The 19,840-nt window shown below is 43.6% G+C and overlaps 1 protein-coding gene across 5 annotated transcripts in view; it reads right to left on the minus strand.

The window, feature by feature from the left end:
- LOC119455847 (transcription factor CP2-like protein 1) overlaps nt 1-19,840 on the minus strand; it is a 148,685-nt gene that overhangs the window by 42,703 nt on the left and 86,142 nt on the right. For all 5 annotated transcript variants that reach the window (XM_049669360.1, XM_049669359.1, XM_037717357.2 and 2 more), the window contains exons 4-7: nt 16,418-16,519; nt 14,373-14,534; nt 8,769-8,974; nt 7,101-7,168 (exon numbers count right to left, since the gene is read on the minus strand). In XM_049669360.1, the coding sequence (XP_049525317.1) occupies nt 7,101-7,168; nt 8,769-8,974; nt 14,373-14,534; nt 16,418-16,519 (538 nt within the window). The remainder of the gene's footprint in view (nt 1-7,100; nt 7,169-8,768; nt 8,975-14,372; nt 14,535-16,417; nt 16,520-19,840) is intronic.

Consider the following 19,840-nt stretch of genomic DNA (forward strand, 5'->3'; position numbering starts at 1 on the left):
CTGATAGCATCGCGGAGCCAAGGTCGCATGCACAATATCTGCGCTTCGCGACAGACAAATGCGAAACACACTCGTGGCCTCTACCGATTTTTCCGCAGTGCTGGAGTTGTAAAAATCAACAGATCTTACCGTCGAATTTCATTTTTACGGCCCTGCTCGATAATTCACATCTTTAGCAATCCTGTCTGTGTTCGAAAAAAATAACTCGGCGACTGTATTTACTTTCTGCACACTAACTGAAGAGACAAAGATCCACAATGCACACGTGTTCAGCTCGGCCCGCACACTGCTGACAAGCAGCCGGAGCAAAATGCTTCTCCGTTGCCTAGACAACCCCCGTGCCTCTCTGAGCCAACAACACCTAGATAGCACAAGGCCTGTTCCCTCCGATCCATGACGGCATGCTACCTGGCCCGAAATTTCCTTTGCCAAGGCTGGCATGACAAAAGCAGTGACATCTAAATCACGGTTACTTACTCTAGATTCTACGGCAGTCAAGCCAGGTAGCATGACGTCATGGATCGGAGTGAACAGGCCTTGTGCTATCTAGGTGGTGTTGGCCGAGCCAGCACGCTGCCACAGTGCTTTCTTTCTTTTTTTTTCCCCCCTCAGTTCCTCGTTCGATCCACGCCCTCTTGTTCTCCTCCACCCCCGCACTGCCCTCGTCACTCTCCCCTTGGCCAGTGCACCTCGTTGAGAAGTGCATTCGCTGCCTCGCTTGTCTGCAAGATTTTCTGGCAACGACATTATGCCCAGTATTTCACCTCGCGCAGCTGCACTATTAAGCAGTAGGCGTACACATTGAGTTCTTATGGGAAGAAAAATGGCAGTTTTTAGCTCCTCCAACTACGATCATTGCGTTTTATACGCAGATGACACAACCATATCTTCATCTGATAAATCTATTACTGCTCTTACTTCAAAGTTAAATATTGCATTGAGTAACATTATGAAATGGTGTAGTAACAATTACTTAGTTTTTAATCCTCTAAAAACTAAATATATGTTGTTTAAAAGTGCTCAGAGGTCCTTAAACTTTATTCCTGAACTAAAGCTTGGAATTCATTCAATTCCCGCTTGTACCGATGTTACTTTTCTTGGCATACATCTTGACTCTAACCTTACATTTCGCTGTCACTTCCAACATCTCAAGCAGAAGACTGCGGTTGGTATCCGTGCATTAATCAAAGCTCGTCCCTTTTTCTCTCGTGAGGCTCTGCTAGCGTTGTATTTTACTTTCATTCATAGTCACATTAATTACAGTATTGTTTCATGGGGCAACACGTACGCTTGTCACTTATCATCAATTCAACACATCCAAAATCAGCCAATATGCATTATGATTTCTAGTACTATGCAATCCAATGCTTCTGTGTAACTTCACTTATACAGTATCTTGCCTGTTAATAATTTGTTCCAGTTTAACATAGCTGTCTTACTCCCCAAGTTGCTGCATAATAACCTCACGTTTCCGTTCATTGTTGACCTTTTGCAGAATAAAAATGTAACCAGACTTGCGGCTAATAACAATTTCTTGTTACCCATGGTTCATACCAATTATGGCAGAAAAACATCTTCATTCGCAGCAATTTTTCTTTGGAATGAATTACCATCAACTATTAAATCATGCTCTTCTCTTGAAATCTTTAAAAAGTTACTTAAGTGTCATTTCCTGCGATAACTGTATTATGATCCTGGCGGTGTATCTTAAACTTCTCTCTCACATGTCACTTCTTAGGTTTCATCCATGTTGTTTTCATCCATGCTTGTCGAGTCTCGGGCTTCTTTCTTACCATGTTCTTTCGTGTTTGCTTGATTGAATTGAATTGTCGAATAAAGTATTTCATCTGTCGATGTTGTTTGATAATTGCGTTCATTTACTATGTATAGATACCACCATCAAAGTTGTATTATTTACCAAGGGTCCCACAACAGTTCTTTCACTTTGGGACCTTTGTCTGTATATTGATACATGATATTGCGTGTTTCTTATGGACGATGCGCGCGGGCGCCCAGACGAAGAAGACGAATTGCGCTTTGCTCTCGAGCTGTCGGCTGAACTGGCCAGCGCTGCAGCTATCCTGTGTAAATATATTTTGTAAATAGTCTCCAGTACTCAATCCTTCGTTCGCGTAACATTTTGGTGGAGCGTGCCGTTCCCCGTCCTCGCCACGGAGCTCCGCAGCGGCCGCACCGTCCTGCTTTCCACCATGGCTCCCGCTGACGAGACCTCGTCTGCTCCTACTACTCCGACTCCAACCACAACGTACGTCACGGTTGCCACTCCCCGCCATCCTGGCATATTCTCCGGCCAAGATAATGTCGACGTTGATGACTGGCTCGGCATGTATGAGCTTGTTAGCCGCAACAACCACTGGGACCCTACCATTATGCTCGCGAACGTCCTCTTCTACTTGGACGGAACACCTCGTGTCTGGTTCCGGACACACGAGGAGGAGATCTCTAGCTGGGATGCTTTCAAGGAGAAGCTCCGCGACCTTTTTGGAAATCCGACCGGTCGGCAGCTGGCTGCAAAGAAAGAGCTTGCTACTCGAGTGCAGTCTTCTACTGAATCGTATGTCTCGTACATACAGGACGTGCTCGCTCTTTGCCGAAAAGTCGACGCGAACATGGTCGAAGTTGACAAGGTAGGCCACGTTCTCAAAGGGATCGCGGACGATGCGTTCAACTTGTTGATATTCAACAATGTGTCCACCATCGACGTCATTATCAAGGAATGCCGCCGCTTTGAGCTCGCCAAAAGCCGCCGCGTCATTCCGCAGTTCTCCCGGCTCCCTAACACGGCTGCGACGTCCTCCTGCGTCGCCATTACCGCTTCACCCCCGTCCAATGAGACCGTCACACGTATTGTTCGCCGCGAGCTCGAGGCTGTAAGTCCTGCCCCGTTCCATCCACGCCCAGTTGACCCCACCATTGACCAACCAGCCCCGGCGATCTCCCTCATTCAGGAAGTTGTGCGGCAAGAATTTGCCAACCTCGGTTTTCCTGCTGCCTGCTCCGTCTCGCGACCTGACGCCCGACTGGTGCCGACAGCTGCGCCTAGCACCAATCTGTATTCCCCTCCCAGATACCGCAACCCTACAGAGTGGAGAACTCCGGATGACAAGCCCATTTGCTTCCGTTGTCACCGCATTGGCCACGTCGCTCGCCACTGCCGCACCTCCTGGATATCGCCATATTCGAGCTACTTCTCCCCGTCTCCGCGCCCATATGCCGACCCTCGCCGCTACTCGCCTCGCCGTATGCCTTCTACCTCTGACGTATCCATCGATGACAGTCGTCCCGCTCGCTCACCGTCACCTCTGCGCCGTCGGTCCCCGTCGCCCCAGCCACGCCGCTATTCGTCGCCGACCAATTATGGGTCTTCCCGGACGGAAAACTAGACCATGCAGCTCCTGGGGGTAGCGCTGCATTATCTTCGTCGTGTCAAAATCCCCCATTGATGCTCCCAACGAACCAGAACTTACTTGATGTCCACGTCGACGGTGTCCCTTTGACGGCGTTAATAGATACTGGAGCCCAGGTGTCCATAATGAGTAATAACCTCCGTCGTCGATTGAAAAAGGTTCTCACGCCTGCTACTACACGAGCTGTACGCGTCACCGATGGCAGCACTGTTGCCGTCACTGGAATGTGTACTTCCCGGATCAGTATCGCCGACCGCCACATTCCAGTTCTTTTTACAGTGCTGACCAATTGTCCCCATGACCTAATCTTCGGACTAGACTTCCTTACGGCGCATTCAGCTTTGATCGACTGTTCTACCGGTACCCTTTGCCTCGAACTTCCTCTACTCGCGCATATTCGTGCTGAACTGCCGAACAACTTTAGTCCGACCGCCTTCGTCCGCCTGCCGCCTAAAACCTTGACTTTCGTCTGTTGATGTTGATGTTGTAACAACTTTTTTGGAACTAATAAAATCTGAATCTGAATCGGAAAATACCGCTTTATATCCGGTCCTGCACTATAAGCTGTACAGTACAAGTGGTCTAAGCTGTATCGGAAAGCTTTTAAAGATTGTTTTGATTGCATAGTCGGCAATACGGTCTAAGATGGTTTAAGTAAATGCCTGCAGGCCTTCTTCGTGAAGAAGCTGCATAAGTGGCCTTGGGAGTTACAGTCCATAATTAAGCATTCGTAGTTGGTGGGATGGTTTGTTTACATCCCAGCACCTCTAAGCACTTTCTCCCTTCTGGCTTTTGTCTCTGGACTCTCCCGCAGCAGATGTCGAGCATTCATTCTCATTAACAGGTGTCCGAATTCTGCTTTGTGGGATGCCTACATACTACCGTGGAGCTCTAAGGAAAGCAAGCACAATGTGTAAAGCCAAAGCATCTGAGAGCCACCCAATAAAAGTGAACTCAGACAGAGTAAAGTAACTGGGGTCATGCACTACTTTCAGCATGTGCTGTCAAAGCAAGAGCAGTAATGATTGCCAAGGCAAAGATGTGCATAACGAACACAGGAACAAATCCTGAGAAAGGGAAAGATCCTTTTCCTTTTCAGCCTGTGGCTGATAATGGTTACACAATTTCAAGGTAAGAAAGAGCCCGTAACAGCTATCACAGTAAAGAGCACACAAAACGCTTCCACTGGCACTCTACAAGGTAACACGCACAGGCATTATTATGCAGCCGAATTGACTAATGTACATTGACCAAGCTAACATTGGGTCTGACACTGCTGGCAAACTTAAAGACTGTGGCCTCCGGGCATTTTGCATCCTGTCGACACAGACACCTCCACACCTACCAGAGCCACAATAGTTAATGACTTGCAGGTTTATGCAATGAGTGCAATTCCCAGAGTACCAGAATATGCCTTATGACAGGGGGTTCTCAAGCATGTTCGTTCCAGGGCACCCTGCTAAGCTCCATGAAGCGCCAAGGAACCCCCCCCCCCCCTTGAATTAACTGAATTAAAATGTCCTAATTAACCGAATGTCGAATTATCCAGGGTATCAAGAAAACAATAAATGAATGCTTACTACGTCAGCATGCTTTTTACTGAAAGAATCAGCAAGGCTTGTTTTTATTTCGCACAAGAGCAGTGCGGAAGCTGAAATTCTCATCTCATGACTGATTAGAGCTAGCAGCGGCGAAGGCCTCGTGACATCCTTCGCAGCGCGGCCGCGGCGCGTGTCTTCATCTGAGACACACGTTTCACTACCGCGCGCACATCCCGATTATTTTATCGCTAGTGAGCTAGTCGCTAACAAATTGTCCGTCCATCGCGATGTAGCCGGTGCTCTTCATGAATCTTCGACAGCTTTGCACTAAGTCAAAGCGAAACTACTGCTTGCCGCAACTGCTGTGGATGAAACCGCGGCCGTTATCGACGCAATCATGGACGGCAACTTTGCAGTTCAGAAGGCAGGCGGCCGACGCACGCACCAAGTCAAAACGAAACTACCGTTTGCTGCAACAAGTGTGCAAGAAACCGCGGTTGCTATCGACTCGATCGTGGATGGCGACTATGCAGTTGTGAAGGCACACAGCCGACGCACGTACCGAGTCAAAACGAAACTACTGTTTGCCGCAACCGCTGCGGACGAAACTGTGGTGGCTATCAACGCAACCATAGATGGCGACTACGCACTTATGAAGGCACGTGGCTAGCCGCCAACGCGGTGTTACGCGCGGCGATTAACGTAAGAATAAAGGCTTTGAGGGCACAATTAGACGCAAAGCATTCCGGCGTTACTGCCAGTCACATATCGTGTACAATTGCCGCAGAGGACCATAGCGATGCGGACTGCGCCGCTTCGGTTTTGGACGTTAGTGCCGTTTTTGCTCTTTTGCGGCACGCATTTGCAGTGCTGCGCGCATTTCTTTCTTTTCTTTTTTATTCCGCCGACGTATATGTCCGTGCGCACGCTATCGGCACCTACCCTGTCTACAAACGGGAGAAATGCGCATGGTGCTAAGTTACGGCCTCCGAGATTCAAGTGTGAAAGCTTAGGCGCGCTGCCCATGGATGCCCGTTTTCGGAGCTTGGGTGGCTACAAGCTGCTTGCGGATTTATTGCGCAGTTCGCGTGTTTCCGTTACTCACTGTGATGTGCTTTTTGACACTCGGGCATGGGTAATGGAAGTTCTGTGGATCGAGCGCACCTCGTGTTCGCCGTTTTAGCCACTTGGCGAGCGCGGGACCACGGAAAATTTATCAGTGGCTCGCGGAACCACGAGCAGGGGCCTGCGGAACCCCAGGGTTCAGCGGAACCCACTTTGAGAACCCATGCCTTATGACTTAAGTGGCCAATAATCACAATAGATTAAGTTGAACATTTGTCTCACTACACATTGACCATAATTATGTGTTAAGTGGATACATATACAGCAAGTTATATTGAAGACATGAGACTTCCACAAATGCTCAGAAAAAGGCCTTTTCTTTTTTTTTTCCAGAGCAAGTTTTCTTCTTTGGTATTCCGGTGAATATAATAATAAATCAGGCGTGTAATATCTTTTTAGAATCATATGAAAGAGAGTTGGCAGAAAGTTGGGAAATAGTGCGTAGCTTCTATAACAAAATTTTGCAGTTGAAGTACTAAGCAGTACAGTTGACAGTCACTCATGAAAGTTTTGATTTGCAGGTATATTTTGGTTCTAGGAATAAAACCAAGCAAGGGCAGAGAATATTCATTCACTTCATTCATAAAGGCATTAAACATTTTAAAAAAATGCAAACATTCAAGCATTCCTTACTCATGTTTCAACAAGCCCAGAGTCAGTCTCTCTTCATATATCATATAAACAGAAAAAAAAATAGATACATATTTACGGTTTTCGTGCCGAAAACATAATCTGATTATGAGGCATGCAGTAGTGGGGGAGTTCGGATTAATTTTGACCACCTGGGGATCATTAACGTGCACCTAAATCTAACGGGAGCGTTCTTGCATTTCGCCCCCACTGAAATGTGACTGCTGTGGCCAGGATCAAACCCACAACATCGCGCTTAGCACCAGAACACCACAGCCACTAAGCTATCATGGCAGGTCCTTTCATCAGAGATGCAAGCCCACAAGATGTGAAGTTAGATAAAAGGATGAGGCGTCTGTCACATCTATACACTCACCTTCAGCATCTTCCCCCGCATTTCTGTGAGATCACCAAGTTTCTTGAGCTTAATCTCGTATGATTGACCTGTGTGAAAACATCAGGCAACAAATATCACCAATGGAAACCAACCAGCTTCAGAGTAAGTTAATCAAAAACTGTCAGCTGTTACTCATCTTGCTAGATAAGCAGCTTGCCTCAGCACGAAAAGTTATCCAACTTGGCAAAAAGTCATGGATGCAAAAAAATCTAATAGCTCAAAGATTTAGGGACCAAAGAACCTTCAGTGAAAAATGCCTATGGCACTCAAGCCTTCGAACTCTGTAATGCCACAGGTTGTTTGGAAGAAAAAAGTAGAAATTATTAAAATAAATTATAATTTATGTGCAAGCTACCCTTGATTCAAATTAGAATAATTAAGGTTTAGAGGTCTCTCTCAATAAAGCCAGAATCACACATTATCACTTATCAAAATTAAAACTACCAAGAGCTTTACTAGAGCTACAGCTTTTTTGAACCCTTTGACTGCCAAGTTCTTTTTTTTTTTTTTTTTCTTTAACTACACAGCCCCTGCCAGGTTTTTATCACATGCTGGTTCAGTGGACACTTAATGCTACATAGAAGCTGGTAATTCATCGCCGTTTTCTTGCATTTCAGTATTTGTAAACAGTTCATAAATTCGTTCGCCTGTCACAGTTTGGGACGGGTGGACATGCCACTTTGGTCATGGTTACGACGGTCCTTCCAATACTCAGCCTCGGCCGCTTCCTTTGTTTTTCTTCAATTTTTGGCTCAGCGGACAATTTATAATTCATCAAGTATTCATATATCTCTTCGCCAGTGAAAGTGTGGATGAACCTGCCACACTGGTTCGCTATGGCTGCCCTGCCGTGACACAACGACGGAGCCCTGAGACATGTGCTTCACCTGCAGTCACAAATTTAACTTTCAATGTTTGTTTTTTTGTGTTCATATTAGCTCTCCATAGATGGCACAATAACAATACAATGCTATTTTTTGCACGGAGTTGCTTCTGGCGAGGCAGGGAGTGTGCTGAAAGCACAGAATGAGCATACTCTAGAGTGGCAGGGGCTGTGGGAGAGTGAGTGCCTGAGTTATCTAGAGAGTGGCAGTTAAAGGATTAAATAAAGGCAACACTACAAACAAAATATATATATATATATAAATAGCGCACTTCATTGATTCATCCCACTCTCAACTCACTCACTGCAAACAGCAGCAGGCCCTCGAATCAGACACCACCATCAACTGAAAAAACAATTTCTCGGCAATGCACACAATGCGCTTTTCATCCACTTGAGTATTGTCAATTCTCGCCTCTGAATTACAAGCAAAAATGCCACCACTCTCAAGAGTCTGCATATTCCACTAAATTTTGTGAACATCACCAAACATAAATGTTGCACAATAGTTAGTGGTCAGTGCGTCGAGCTCGCAACTAGACATTGCCACAGAGGCACGAGTTCGAGCCCCAGGGATGGCGGCAATGGGGCAAGGTTTTGCTTTTCTTTGGCGTATAATGAGGTTGAAGCAAAGGATTGGATGAGGAGGTCACAATAATGACAACAACAGCATGATGACGACAGCTTAACAGAAAGGACAGATAGATACTGCAAACCCAGTTTTGAGCTCTTAACTAGCGCTGAAGTAAAATACGGTGACCAACCTTGGTTGAGGTAGGTCATGGTCTCCTCGTGAAGCTTGGTAGCAATGGATGTGGCCGCTCCCAGGAAGTACTGAAAGCCACCTGTCGACACATTGCCAGCCAACTCCCCACCAGGTCCGAGGCGCGGCAGAGGCAGAGACAGCGGCGCCGTCGGCTGGTACACGGCCATGCGCAGGTCGGGAGCCGACGAGCTGTGCCGGCACCGGCTGCAATTGCCAGTGGCACAACACAAGTTGAAGTCAAAGGCTTGGCCTCGACACAAATACTTCAATGCTGGGTGAAGCAGCGAAAAAAAGCTAAAGAATAGGTTTAACAAAAGAATGCCTTCCATATACCTGTCAACTGGGATCCTGGTTTAGTTAGTGTATACAGGTAGTATACAAAAAGATACACAAGCACACTAACCTCCCTGTGCATACTGTAAATAGGGAAGTGCAATGAGTTAAAAATTGTTAGAAAGTAAATTCCTCCCTTAATGTAAGTAAAACACCAGCATACAGAACATTATTTTCCCATTGACTCATATAAAATATAGCAGCTCAAATAAATAACCTAGAAAGTGTACCAATATAACAGAATAAAAGAAAACATTTTCTACATTTCTATGAACTCTCTCACACAGGTTGTGCACAACTGAACGTTCTAGAGTGCTGGTAGCAATAGATGTGGCTGCACCTAGGAGGTACTGAAAACACCCATTCACACATTGCCTCGACAGTTCTCCTCTCTGTCTGAGAAATCAAAATAACAGTGCCTGATAGTTTGTTCATCATTACTGATATGGCAGAATTCCATAATTTTGACATTTTTCTCACCGTACAAGATGCAATTTGTCTGAGGAATTTTTAAGCAGCACAATGTGCTTCAGGCAAACACACAGGCAAATTGTCAATGCGACGTAATGCCTGGTAACTTTTAGTTACACTTCCTTAATTAGGCCCGAGTATGGTTGTTTGCACTGCACGAAGTTTATGCACAGAACAAAACAACAAATCCAGAAGATCACAAATCAGTCATTAAATTTGTTTTTCTAAATATTCCTAGCAAGGAGCATTTTTCTAATGAATTTGAAATAATGGTAGCGAGCCACCGAAAGCATGCAGGAAACCTCAACCTCCAAAATCCCTACAGTTACAGATAACAAAAAAAAAAAAAATCTCGGCCTTATACGGTACTGCCCCAAATGATTTGAATACAGATGACATGAAACAGCATTCCAAACAACAACATTTCTGGTCAGAACAACAAATATAAGTATATTCTCTTTCTCTTGGGATAACATTGCAATTGGCACAGAATAATGAGAGCATTGAGGTGGATACACTGTCAGATAGAGTAAGGTGCATTGGACAAACCTGTGCTCAGAAAGTGAAGCAACACATAACTTACAATGACACGGTGAGTGCGGTCAGCAGTTGTCAAATCGAATCCAACTGCTCAAGCCTGTCCGCTATTTATACATGCATCGCCAGACATTCCAGAGCAGTTTATGGTGCAAGCATAGATTAAAAAATCTGCGCCCACTATTCATGTCGCACATAGAATCTGATAAGATAGGCATGTCTCATTATCGAAGTGTCAACGTTTCCGGAGTTCCTGATACAGCAGGCGCGTAATGCATGAGAGCAGTAACATAATAACAACCATAATTCCATCCAACAAGATCAGTGGCAAAATGTACAACAATGGATGTGTGGAAATATAATACAACACATATTCCAGCCAAGCCAAGTTATAACAAACAGGCTTATGCGCTGAAACTAGTTTTATATATCACGTGATTCAATATATCCAAACTCACCCATAAAGAGCTTATTCCAATGTGTTCATAATACAGGGAATTTTTATTAGACAGGTGAAAAGCAAGGCAAGGAATCTATTCATTGAAAACAAATCTATGCATAGTAGGCAGTAATTTCTGCCTGTGCCTTAAACTGTTTCTTAGCATCAGTAATAATTCTCAATGCACGAGACTGTGCAAACCCCCTCCAGTCCACTTCTGTCAATATCGACAGAGTATTGACCATTTTATTAGTGAGGAGGAACGTAGCCTTGAACAAGCGCACCACGCCACTCTTCTCCTCACACTGGTAATGTGCGGATCACCTGTTTCTCCCAGCGGCAGCTTGGAACAGTAGAAGTGTCATTGCGAATTAGTGCAATTCCAACGTGCTCTGTCTGTGATTGCTGTGACGTCAGATAACAAACCCAAGGTCAACGGGCTGCCACTGTGCTGTATTCAGTTGCAAAAAAAAATTTCAGAAGCGAATGTGAAGTGCACCTTCAGCCACGGTGACTCCGTGGACTCCACCACTGCAGTTGCAGACAAGCGTCAGCCTTGGATTGCCAGCACAAACAGAAAGGGCTTGACGCCATCAGCTTCATCACGTGTATTTTCAGAAGAGCGCATGGCGCATGGCGACAAACTTGGCACCCATGATCAAATTGGGATATGAACGAAAGGTGTGTATTCGAGTCGCTCAACTAATGCGAATGGACGAAGTCAACTATTTTTTCATGCACGCATATTAAAGTTGTTCTGTTCAAATATGTTCTAAGATTACCATGCTTGGCAGCCAACATTCTGGTGGAAGTTGACTGGGAATGTATTATGAAAACAGTACGAAGAAAATGAATGTGTCTTCTTTTCGTTCTGTAACCAAAGCCACGTCTACCACATGCCGGCCGCCCCTAGTTTACATGGGCTCTACCGTGCTTTCGAATCTCGCCAGGAAAGCTGTCTGGCCACTGCCGGGCATCACGTGCTTATTACTTCAGAAAATAAAGTTGATGTTGCAGAGAGTAGTTGTTCGTTTTTCGGCTCTTTCAAGTCAGCGAGGTGACCTTGCATAGGCACCACTCGACACCTATGAGTTCGCATCTTCTTTCAACATGTCGCATATGTCTGGTTAATAGTGGTACATTCATGGCCACTGTCATCTAGTGGTTTTATCCATGTTAACGGCATCCTCAAACTCAGCAAGGCTGCGAGCCAGTTTCTCAATCAGGCCCCACTTCTCTGTGAACACCCTTGTGGTGGTCAACGCACTTGCCACGTCAGATACAGAAGGACCATCATCCACTCTATGTGTCGTCGTCGAGGGCAACATGGAAGAGACAGAAGCTACGGGAGCAGTAAACACTGCCACGGCTACCATGTCAACACATCACTATCGGTAGTGACTGCCATCCAAGAAAGGTCCGTGTGCCACAATTTCACATTCTATGGTCTGCGCGCACAACCCGCGCCTTCAGACTTAGCAGCACAACGCCAAAGTCACTATGCCACCACGGTGGGTAACACGAATATCTGAAGACGTGGCAGTGCTGCTGTCATTTAAGTACATGCCAGCCAACACTGCATTAGTACTATGGTTCATTCTATGTGTTGTTCCTTCTTGACACAGTTACGCAACCAAACCCCCTTCAGGTTACTTTTCCCTGCATTGACCAAAAAGATTGCCTGCTCCCATTTAGCAACGAGCAGGTGTTACATTTTTGGGCAGTCCTGAACGTATTGGTTTCCTAAATGTGTTGGAGGTAATGCAAATGCTAATAAGTAGCTCTGCAAAGCTACAACTGCCTCTAATTTTAATACCACCAATACCAGTGCATGAGCTGATCATTAGCGAGACAGCCATAACAGAAAAAACTATGTTGAGATATCATTACGCACAGGTTGTCTTCAGCATTTCACAACAAAGAAACATCAAGTACTGAAAACCAAACTATTTCTCTCATATGCTTTTAAGAAGTTCTTCAGGCTACGAAAATAAGAAGGTCCTGCTTTTGTTAGATATCTCAAAAGGTTGAGGGAGTGCCCATAACAAGCAAAGCTCCAGATTCATTATCAATGCAATATTGCGCGTGGTACCAAACAGGAGGCCACAGTGACAGGATTAAAAAAAAAAAAGAAAAAGTGAATTGCAGATCATTACAGCCCTGAAGAATCAATAAAAGTGCACAGACTTATGCAACATTTAACCGCTGCCTCACTGGTCTAGAGCAAAAGTTTCGTTAACAGAGAATGGGAATCACATGGCCCATAAAGACAAGCAGCTGCTTACTACACTTGGAAAGGCTAATCTTGGCCTGGTGACACCAACGAAAGACTGCCCTTACAAACCCACCCTACTGAGAAGCTTCTAGAATTGCACGTGTCATCTCCTTATCTCGCAAGCAAGTTCTTATCAGCTATCTGTAACTGCACTTTCTCTGTTTTCTGATAGCAGTGTCAAAATGCCAAGCACGAACACGTCACAGAAACATTCACAAAAGCAGGGAACACTGCGTCTTTTTTATCTGAACTTTAAGGCTATCGGTACTTACGGTCACTTCTTAACAAGTTTTAAAAGCAACTTGGAAGTTGTTCACTGGTTTACAGCACACTACAACGTACCATATGCCGATGAGTCAACTTGTGAGCTTTTACATGTGGTGAATAATCTAGACCAAACACACACAAGAAAAGGGGCAGTGTATTGTCCCGAAAGCAAGCACTAGTGTTTTTAAAATGCTTTTGTAGAAACTCCATACATTGTAGATATTGCATTGCAAAAAAATTGCTGACAGCTTCTTTCTTTCCATTCAATTTTGACATCTAAGCTGCAATACCTATTTTATGTGAAGATCTTAAAGTGTGGTGTTTAATGTCTTGAAACTGCACAGTGGATTAGGAGGGTCCATTTTATATGTTTTAACCATTTCTATGTGTTGTCGCCATCGAAATCTGACCGCCACAGCTGGGAATTGAACCCACAACCTTGTGTTCAGCAGGAGAATGCCACAGCCACAGGGCTGCAGTGGCAGGTATTATGTGCAGATCTACCACATTTAACCCACAACCTTGTGTTCAGCAGGAGAATGCCACAGCCACAGGGCTGCAGTGGCAGGTATTATGTGCAGATCTACCACATTTACTTTACTGAATGGGCAGCATCAGGAGCAATGTGGCAAAACTCCTTTAGCAGAGCTATATCCTAACATCTTCATTTTTGTTCTCTACTCTCTGAATCTCAAGTTTACATAGTGTGCTCCCAAGTTCAACGTAAGGACAACTGGTACCACATTTCCACTTCGCAAGATAGTGGTGCCCTTTGACTTGAATTTAAGCTTACTGACAAATGCCAGACAGCCTTTGCAATAATGAATTTGGCAGTCGTAGTGAGAACAGAGCTTTTGCAAACAAGGAAATGACGAAAATGAAAAATCAGAGTGGTGACACTCGACACTTATTTTGGACTATGGTACCTCTTGTGTAATGTCGGCACTGAGCAATTCACAGAGAGCGGCAGAGAGGGCAGTTACGCGGGGATTATGTCAACTCGTCTGCTTTGGCATGGGCAATACAAATTGAGGAGCGGGACTTTTGGTGGCCATTTCCTACACAACAAAGTCAGATACAGTAAACGATGAGACTTCCAGATGAATAATCTATCAATCTAACTCGGCTTAATATTTTCTCTTAGTGTTCCTTTCGGTGGTGCTCGGCACACCTAAATGATCACCTCACTGAGCCACTGTAGCAGATGTGAGCTGGTACGAGCATTTGAAAAAATGAAACAAGACGTATAACAGAGGCTGGAACAGGCACCGAGCACACACCTTGGACTGGTGTCCTCGGCAGGTTCCCTGGAGGTGCTGACACAGAAGCGCTTGATGGCGCCGGTGACATCTTCATCGGTGCTCAGGGGCAGCCGGTTCTTTTTGCCATGGACCCCTGACCGAGCCTCCGAGGAGTGTCCCAAGCTGTTGCTGCCACAGTCGCTAAGAGAAGCACCGAGTGGCTGGTCAGTGCATACCGGCTAGTCTGGTAACACAATTCTCAAGGTCTACAGTGTACTATTGATAGCACTGTTGTTCCTTCCTTCTATACTGGGTATTTCTGTGAAGACTGCCAAAAATTTTAAGGATCACCTCTGGCAGAGAGCACAATTTTAATCCTGCTGGATTACTCAAAGAGGCGGATATTTATATACTTCTTTTTTTCTGCACACCGTTGATGACTGGAATTGCTTGGTTTTGTGACAATTGTATTACACTTTCATACTTCTTGTGTTTGCATGTTTTGTTCATTGTTTTCCTTTGTTTATTTTTACCCTCCCTGCATGAGCCTTGTGTCCATAGTATGCATAAAATAAATAATAAATAGCATTATTTGCATGAGAAATCAAAATGCATAATTGACTATATTAACAAAAATTCAATTTCTAACTAATCACCTCACGACACGTATTGAAATTTAGAAAATGTAGCCAGTGAGACTGCAAGGCATATCCACTTGGAAAGAATTTAGTGGGTGACACAATTTTCATGATATGTGCCACTAAACTTGTGGTAAATTACACTGTCGTCCCCCTTACTTTTTTAATAAAATGCCATTTTACGCATTCAAGCATGAAAACAACTGGAATGGCAATGTATATCTTCGCAATGTTCAGGAATTAAGATCTCAGAACTGGTGTCCTCCTGAGACTTCGTTCCAAGTGGATCTGCCTTGCGATCTTCCCTGGTACAATTTCTAAATTGCAATAAGTGCCTTAAGATAACTAGCTAAGAAATGAATCAGTAATTTTTAGGAATTAGCTAGTTATGCATTTCAATTCCTCTTGCAAGCAGTGTCTGTCTCTTTCAGTAATCCAGCTCAAGGACTAGAATTGTGCTATCTGGCACAGGTAATCTTTAAACATTTTTGGCAGTCTTTGCAGAAATACCCAGTGTGTAATTCTTATCCAAGCTAACATAACTATGTTGAATAAATGGTGTTTCTTTATTCCTTTCTCGCAGTACATGCCTCACATTTTGCTGATCAAACAGGATGAGCAATGCCTGAAATCAAAAACTGGAAAAAGGAATGTAAGTTCATTGCATAGAATATTTTTAAAATTATATTCGAACAAACCCATAAGAAACCTCGAATGCCTCACCGCGTTTGTACTTGGCCCCCAGTTTTAAACACGCACTCTATCAACAAGGCTGCACAGACAGCATCCGTCATGCAACTGTACAGCTGTAGTTTTGCCCAAGCCATAAACACCATGAACGCCAGATTAATGCGGTAGGTAGATTAGCCTGTCTATGATAACAACACTAGAAGGACAGAACTTGCCATTGTCGAAAAGTCTGAGGATTTCACGGCTATAAACCGACTGTTCTACTCTCTCAGCACATGCTCGTACGTAACAATTACATGCACACAAGAAAAATATAATAGCAGGAATTCTTCTTGCAAGTCTGTTGAATTGCTCAGTTTTGTCTCAGATAGCTCAAACAAGGATTACAGTGCACCCAGAACCGAATGCTGGGTGTTAATGACTTTTTTCTTGCCAAGGAAACATGACAATCAACATGATAATAGAGATGCCACAAAATTTGGCTATGTAACATTTATCATTTATTTATTCATGATACTACATTCACACAGAGGACATTACTGTAGTGGAGGCACACCGCAAACAGAACATGTATGGTTTCAAAAGAGGGGGACAAACCCTGGTCAAAATTAGATAAATTACGACAGCATAAATCTACACTAGGCACATCAATCAGGAGTAAAAATCAAAGGCGCAAGACATGTGGCTGCTGATAACCATTTCCTTGTTATCACTGTAAAATTGCTACATTAACAGAAAAAAACCTGTCACTCTCACCTTGCAGGACCTTGCCTAAGGGCATCGGCCAGGGCATAGCCATTCTCCCGGGGCATCTCTTGTTTTACTGATGCGAGGCTAGGCAGAGCCAGCAAGGCATCGCTGCAAAACGACCAATCATACAGTGGTACAGAGTTATTTAAGTGCACGGAATCACAGCCAGGCGTACCAAGCTGCAGCATATGCCACAGCAATATTTTTTTTTTTTTGGCCCCATAAATTAGGAAGTGCTGCTGAGTGACTATAATTTCACCGTGCCAGCACCTTGCATGGAATAAGTTTTGGGACAGTGAATGGAAGAAGAAAAAACAAACAGAAAGAAAGGTCTAAAGTGTGGTTTGTAGTAGCTGAGAACTTCTAATTACAAGTCTAGAACTAATTACTGATCTGATTTGGCCATGACACCCCTGCAGACTACATTTTCTTTAATATATTTCTGCTCAATGTATCATGTCATTCTCTTACTCTGCAATGAAGTAGTTGAAAAGTTAAGTTTACATTGGCTTCAATACCAATCAGGTGTTCCCTCTAACCCATCATTTGTACTGTACACTTCTTGCCACAATTATTTTAGTAACAGCAAAGAACAAGACACTTGCATCTGCCACAAGCAGCAACCCAAGAACACTGGAAACCTTGACTTCTGCTCATAAAGATAACTCAACTATTTATGAAACAATTTCTCAGTATACATTGTGTATGTATGCAGACACATACATGTGTATATGCATGGATGCATGCGTGTTTGCTTCAAGATTAGGCCTGGAAGTATTGATGTCATTGCAAAGCTTTGCAACATAAGAAATGCTTGACCACTAAAGCGGCATGCTGACGCACAATCATAATGTAAAGAAGGTGCACAGCGGTCAGTTACAATGTACAAATGTAGATAGAAGAGGACCTTCCCACAATTGCACTGCTCCTGCTCTGCACTGCTTTGCATTCTATTAAACTTGTTCTCTTATCAATCACACAAGCACCGAAAGGAGACACCCCAGTCGCACAGCAACAACAAACTGTCCTGCAACTGCAGCACTCATGCAACTGCATGCTCAAAATCTGAGATCGGTAAGCGTGGCTACCGACAAGAGCTCAGTGCGCAGCTGCCGCAGTAGCTTAGTAGCTATGGCGACACGCTGCTGAGCTCAAGGTCACACATTCAATTCCAGACCCGGCTGCGACATATTGATAGGGGGCAAAATGCAAAAACTCTTTTATTTTTCTAATGCTCATACCAGGGCAGACCTGTTGGCAAAAAACTACCCCAAAATGACACGTTGTTGAGGAAAAAAACACTGTAATCGTGCAATGAAACGTTCAGTTTTGCCCATGAAAGGACTGACATGACCCATTTTGAGTCATTCACCATTCCAAAACAGTCTATCATTGCCAGGCCATCTTGAAGAGCATCTTTGCAGCTTGCTTTCCTGCCAAAACGAGCCTTCAATGCTACTTCTGAAGAAAACTACCTGGTCTGGTAGCATAAAATGCCATTTTTGCACTCTTAGTAATTTTTGGAATATTTTTCAAAAAATGATGTTTCTAAGTCTAAAATTTTGGGAGCAGCACTGTGTCACTGCTGCTCATTCAATCCTCTTGGTTTCTTTTTTTGTCTGAATGCTACAGAGTCAGAGACTGCACAAACGTCATGATATAGTGTTTTAGGACACTGCAACATTTTGAAATCTTGTAGAAATTCCTAATAAAAATTCACATTTGCAAAGTTGCAATCTAGAATTTTATACCTTCAGCTAAAATACAGATATAAACATTAATATGCACACTTTCACTCTTTGAACATTCAGACAGAAACCCGCTTAATTTTAGCTCTCTTGGTGCAGTACATTTATTGCAAGTCACACCCCAAATTTATAACATATAAATAATTGCAACTTGTTTTTTTGGATTGACTTGGAAAAAAATAACTGCATAGTTGTAATCAGCACACAAGGTTGAATATTTCCTTAAATGTTCATGTGTCTAGAGTCAATAACAATATCCCGGACCCCCTTTTAATGCAGGTTAAAGAAACCCATGTGGTAAAAGTTAATCTAAATTCCCCCTTATGGTGTACCTCATAATCAGATCATGGTTTCGGCACATAAAACTCCCCAATTAAATTAGCTCAATGCAGTAACACACACACACATGCAATAATACAGGGGAACTTGAAAAGGTATATTCGGACAGGGATTGTCTTGGTTTCAGATCCGAATGACTTTATTTTTTCACTGCACCAATATCACGAACAAGCCACACAAAGCTTGAGAGGATGCGTTCTGGAAGGCTTCTGAAAAACCCATGGACAAACATGGGTACCACTAGTAGTTCCAATATGAACAATTCGATGGCTCTTCTAAAATGACAAGACTGATGCTACCATACTATCTAAGCAATGTGAAGCAGCGGAACAAGGCAGACAATCAAGAAAGGTAATTGGCTGAAGCATATCTCCTTCAGGCGCTGAGCAGACAATTGTGCATGCCAAGATAGTGCATCAAAGGCAAAAGTGCTGATCAATATAATGGTACTTAAAACCTATCGCATACATCTTGAAACACTTCTAATTTGAAATGAGCTGCCAGTTTCAATAATATGTGTAAAGTGCTTTAATAAAATAAGTTGGAAGGCAGACGGCTGCATGTTTGCTTACGGTGTCAGCATGCCATTAAATTAAACAATGTTAAATTAAACATCAGGCATATTTTTCAAGTGGCTGGATTGGTTCTTTCCAAGTATGCCAACATGAAATAGCTTACGTTCTAATATCTGGTGTTTCTGTAGAGAGTTCTTACATACAGTCCACATTTTGTAAACATGACAAAACTCACTGAAGAATTTAAAATAATGAAGTCGTTTCACAGCTCCTCCTTTTCATGATTCTTAAGATGCAACAAATGTACTGAAAATAAATTTTAAATGGTCAGAAAATATTGGTACCTGAAAGGAATACTTTCACCAGAGATACAAACTCCACTGAATTCTAAAGTTCTGACAGCAGGCAATAGGCAACCAAGCACACAAAAATTTTCAACTTTGTCATAACTGTCTTTTCACTGTAAGACATTTATTGGAGGATCCCAATATTAAGAATTTACTAACTGCAGATGAGCAGGGTTTGTTCACATGCTTTTTACTGCTGCTAGAGTGCAGGAACTGAGCTTGCCTACACTAATGCTAGTCAACTTTCCCCCCATATAGATAAGCTGAACATGTGCATGCTCGTGGTTGTTTTTCACAGTTGGCCACACTGAAAAACTATAAAGAACTTGCTAGAAATAATTTTAGTAGCGACAATCGAGCAAGCATTGTAGGCCATCAGCAGAGCTCATTATTCAGCTCATGTAGACTTGGGAATGTCGAAAATGTACTATGAAAGCAATGTAGCACCTAGAGGTTAATAAGCAGGAGAAGGGTATTCCT

This window comes from Dermacentor silvarum, chromosome 6 (assembly GCF_013339745.2).
Source record: "Dermacentor silvarum isolate Dsil-2018 chromosome 6, BIME_Dsil_1.4, whole genome shotgun sequence".
NCBI lineage: Eukaryota > Metazoa > Arthropoda > Arachnida > Ixodida > Ixodidae > Dermacentor > Dermacentor silvarum.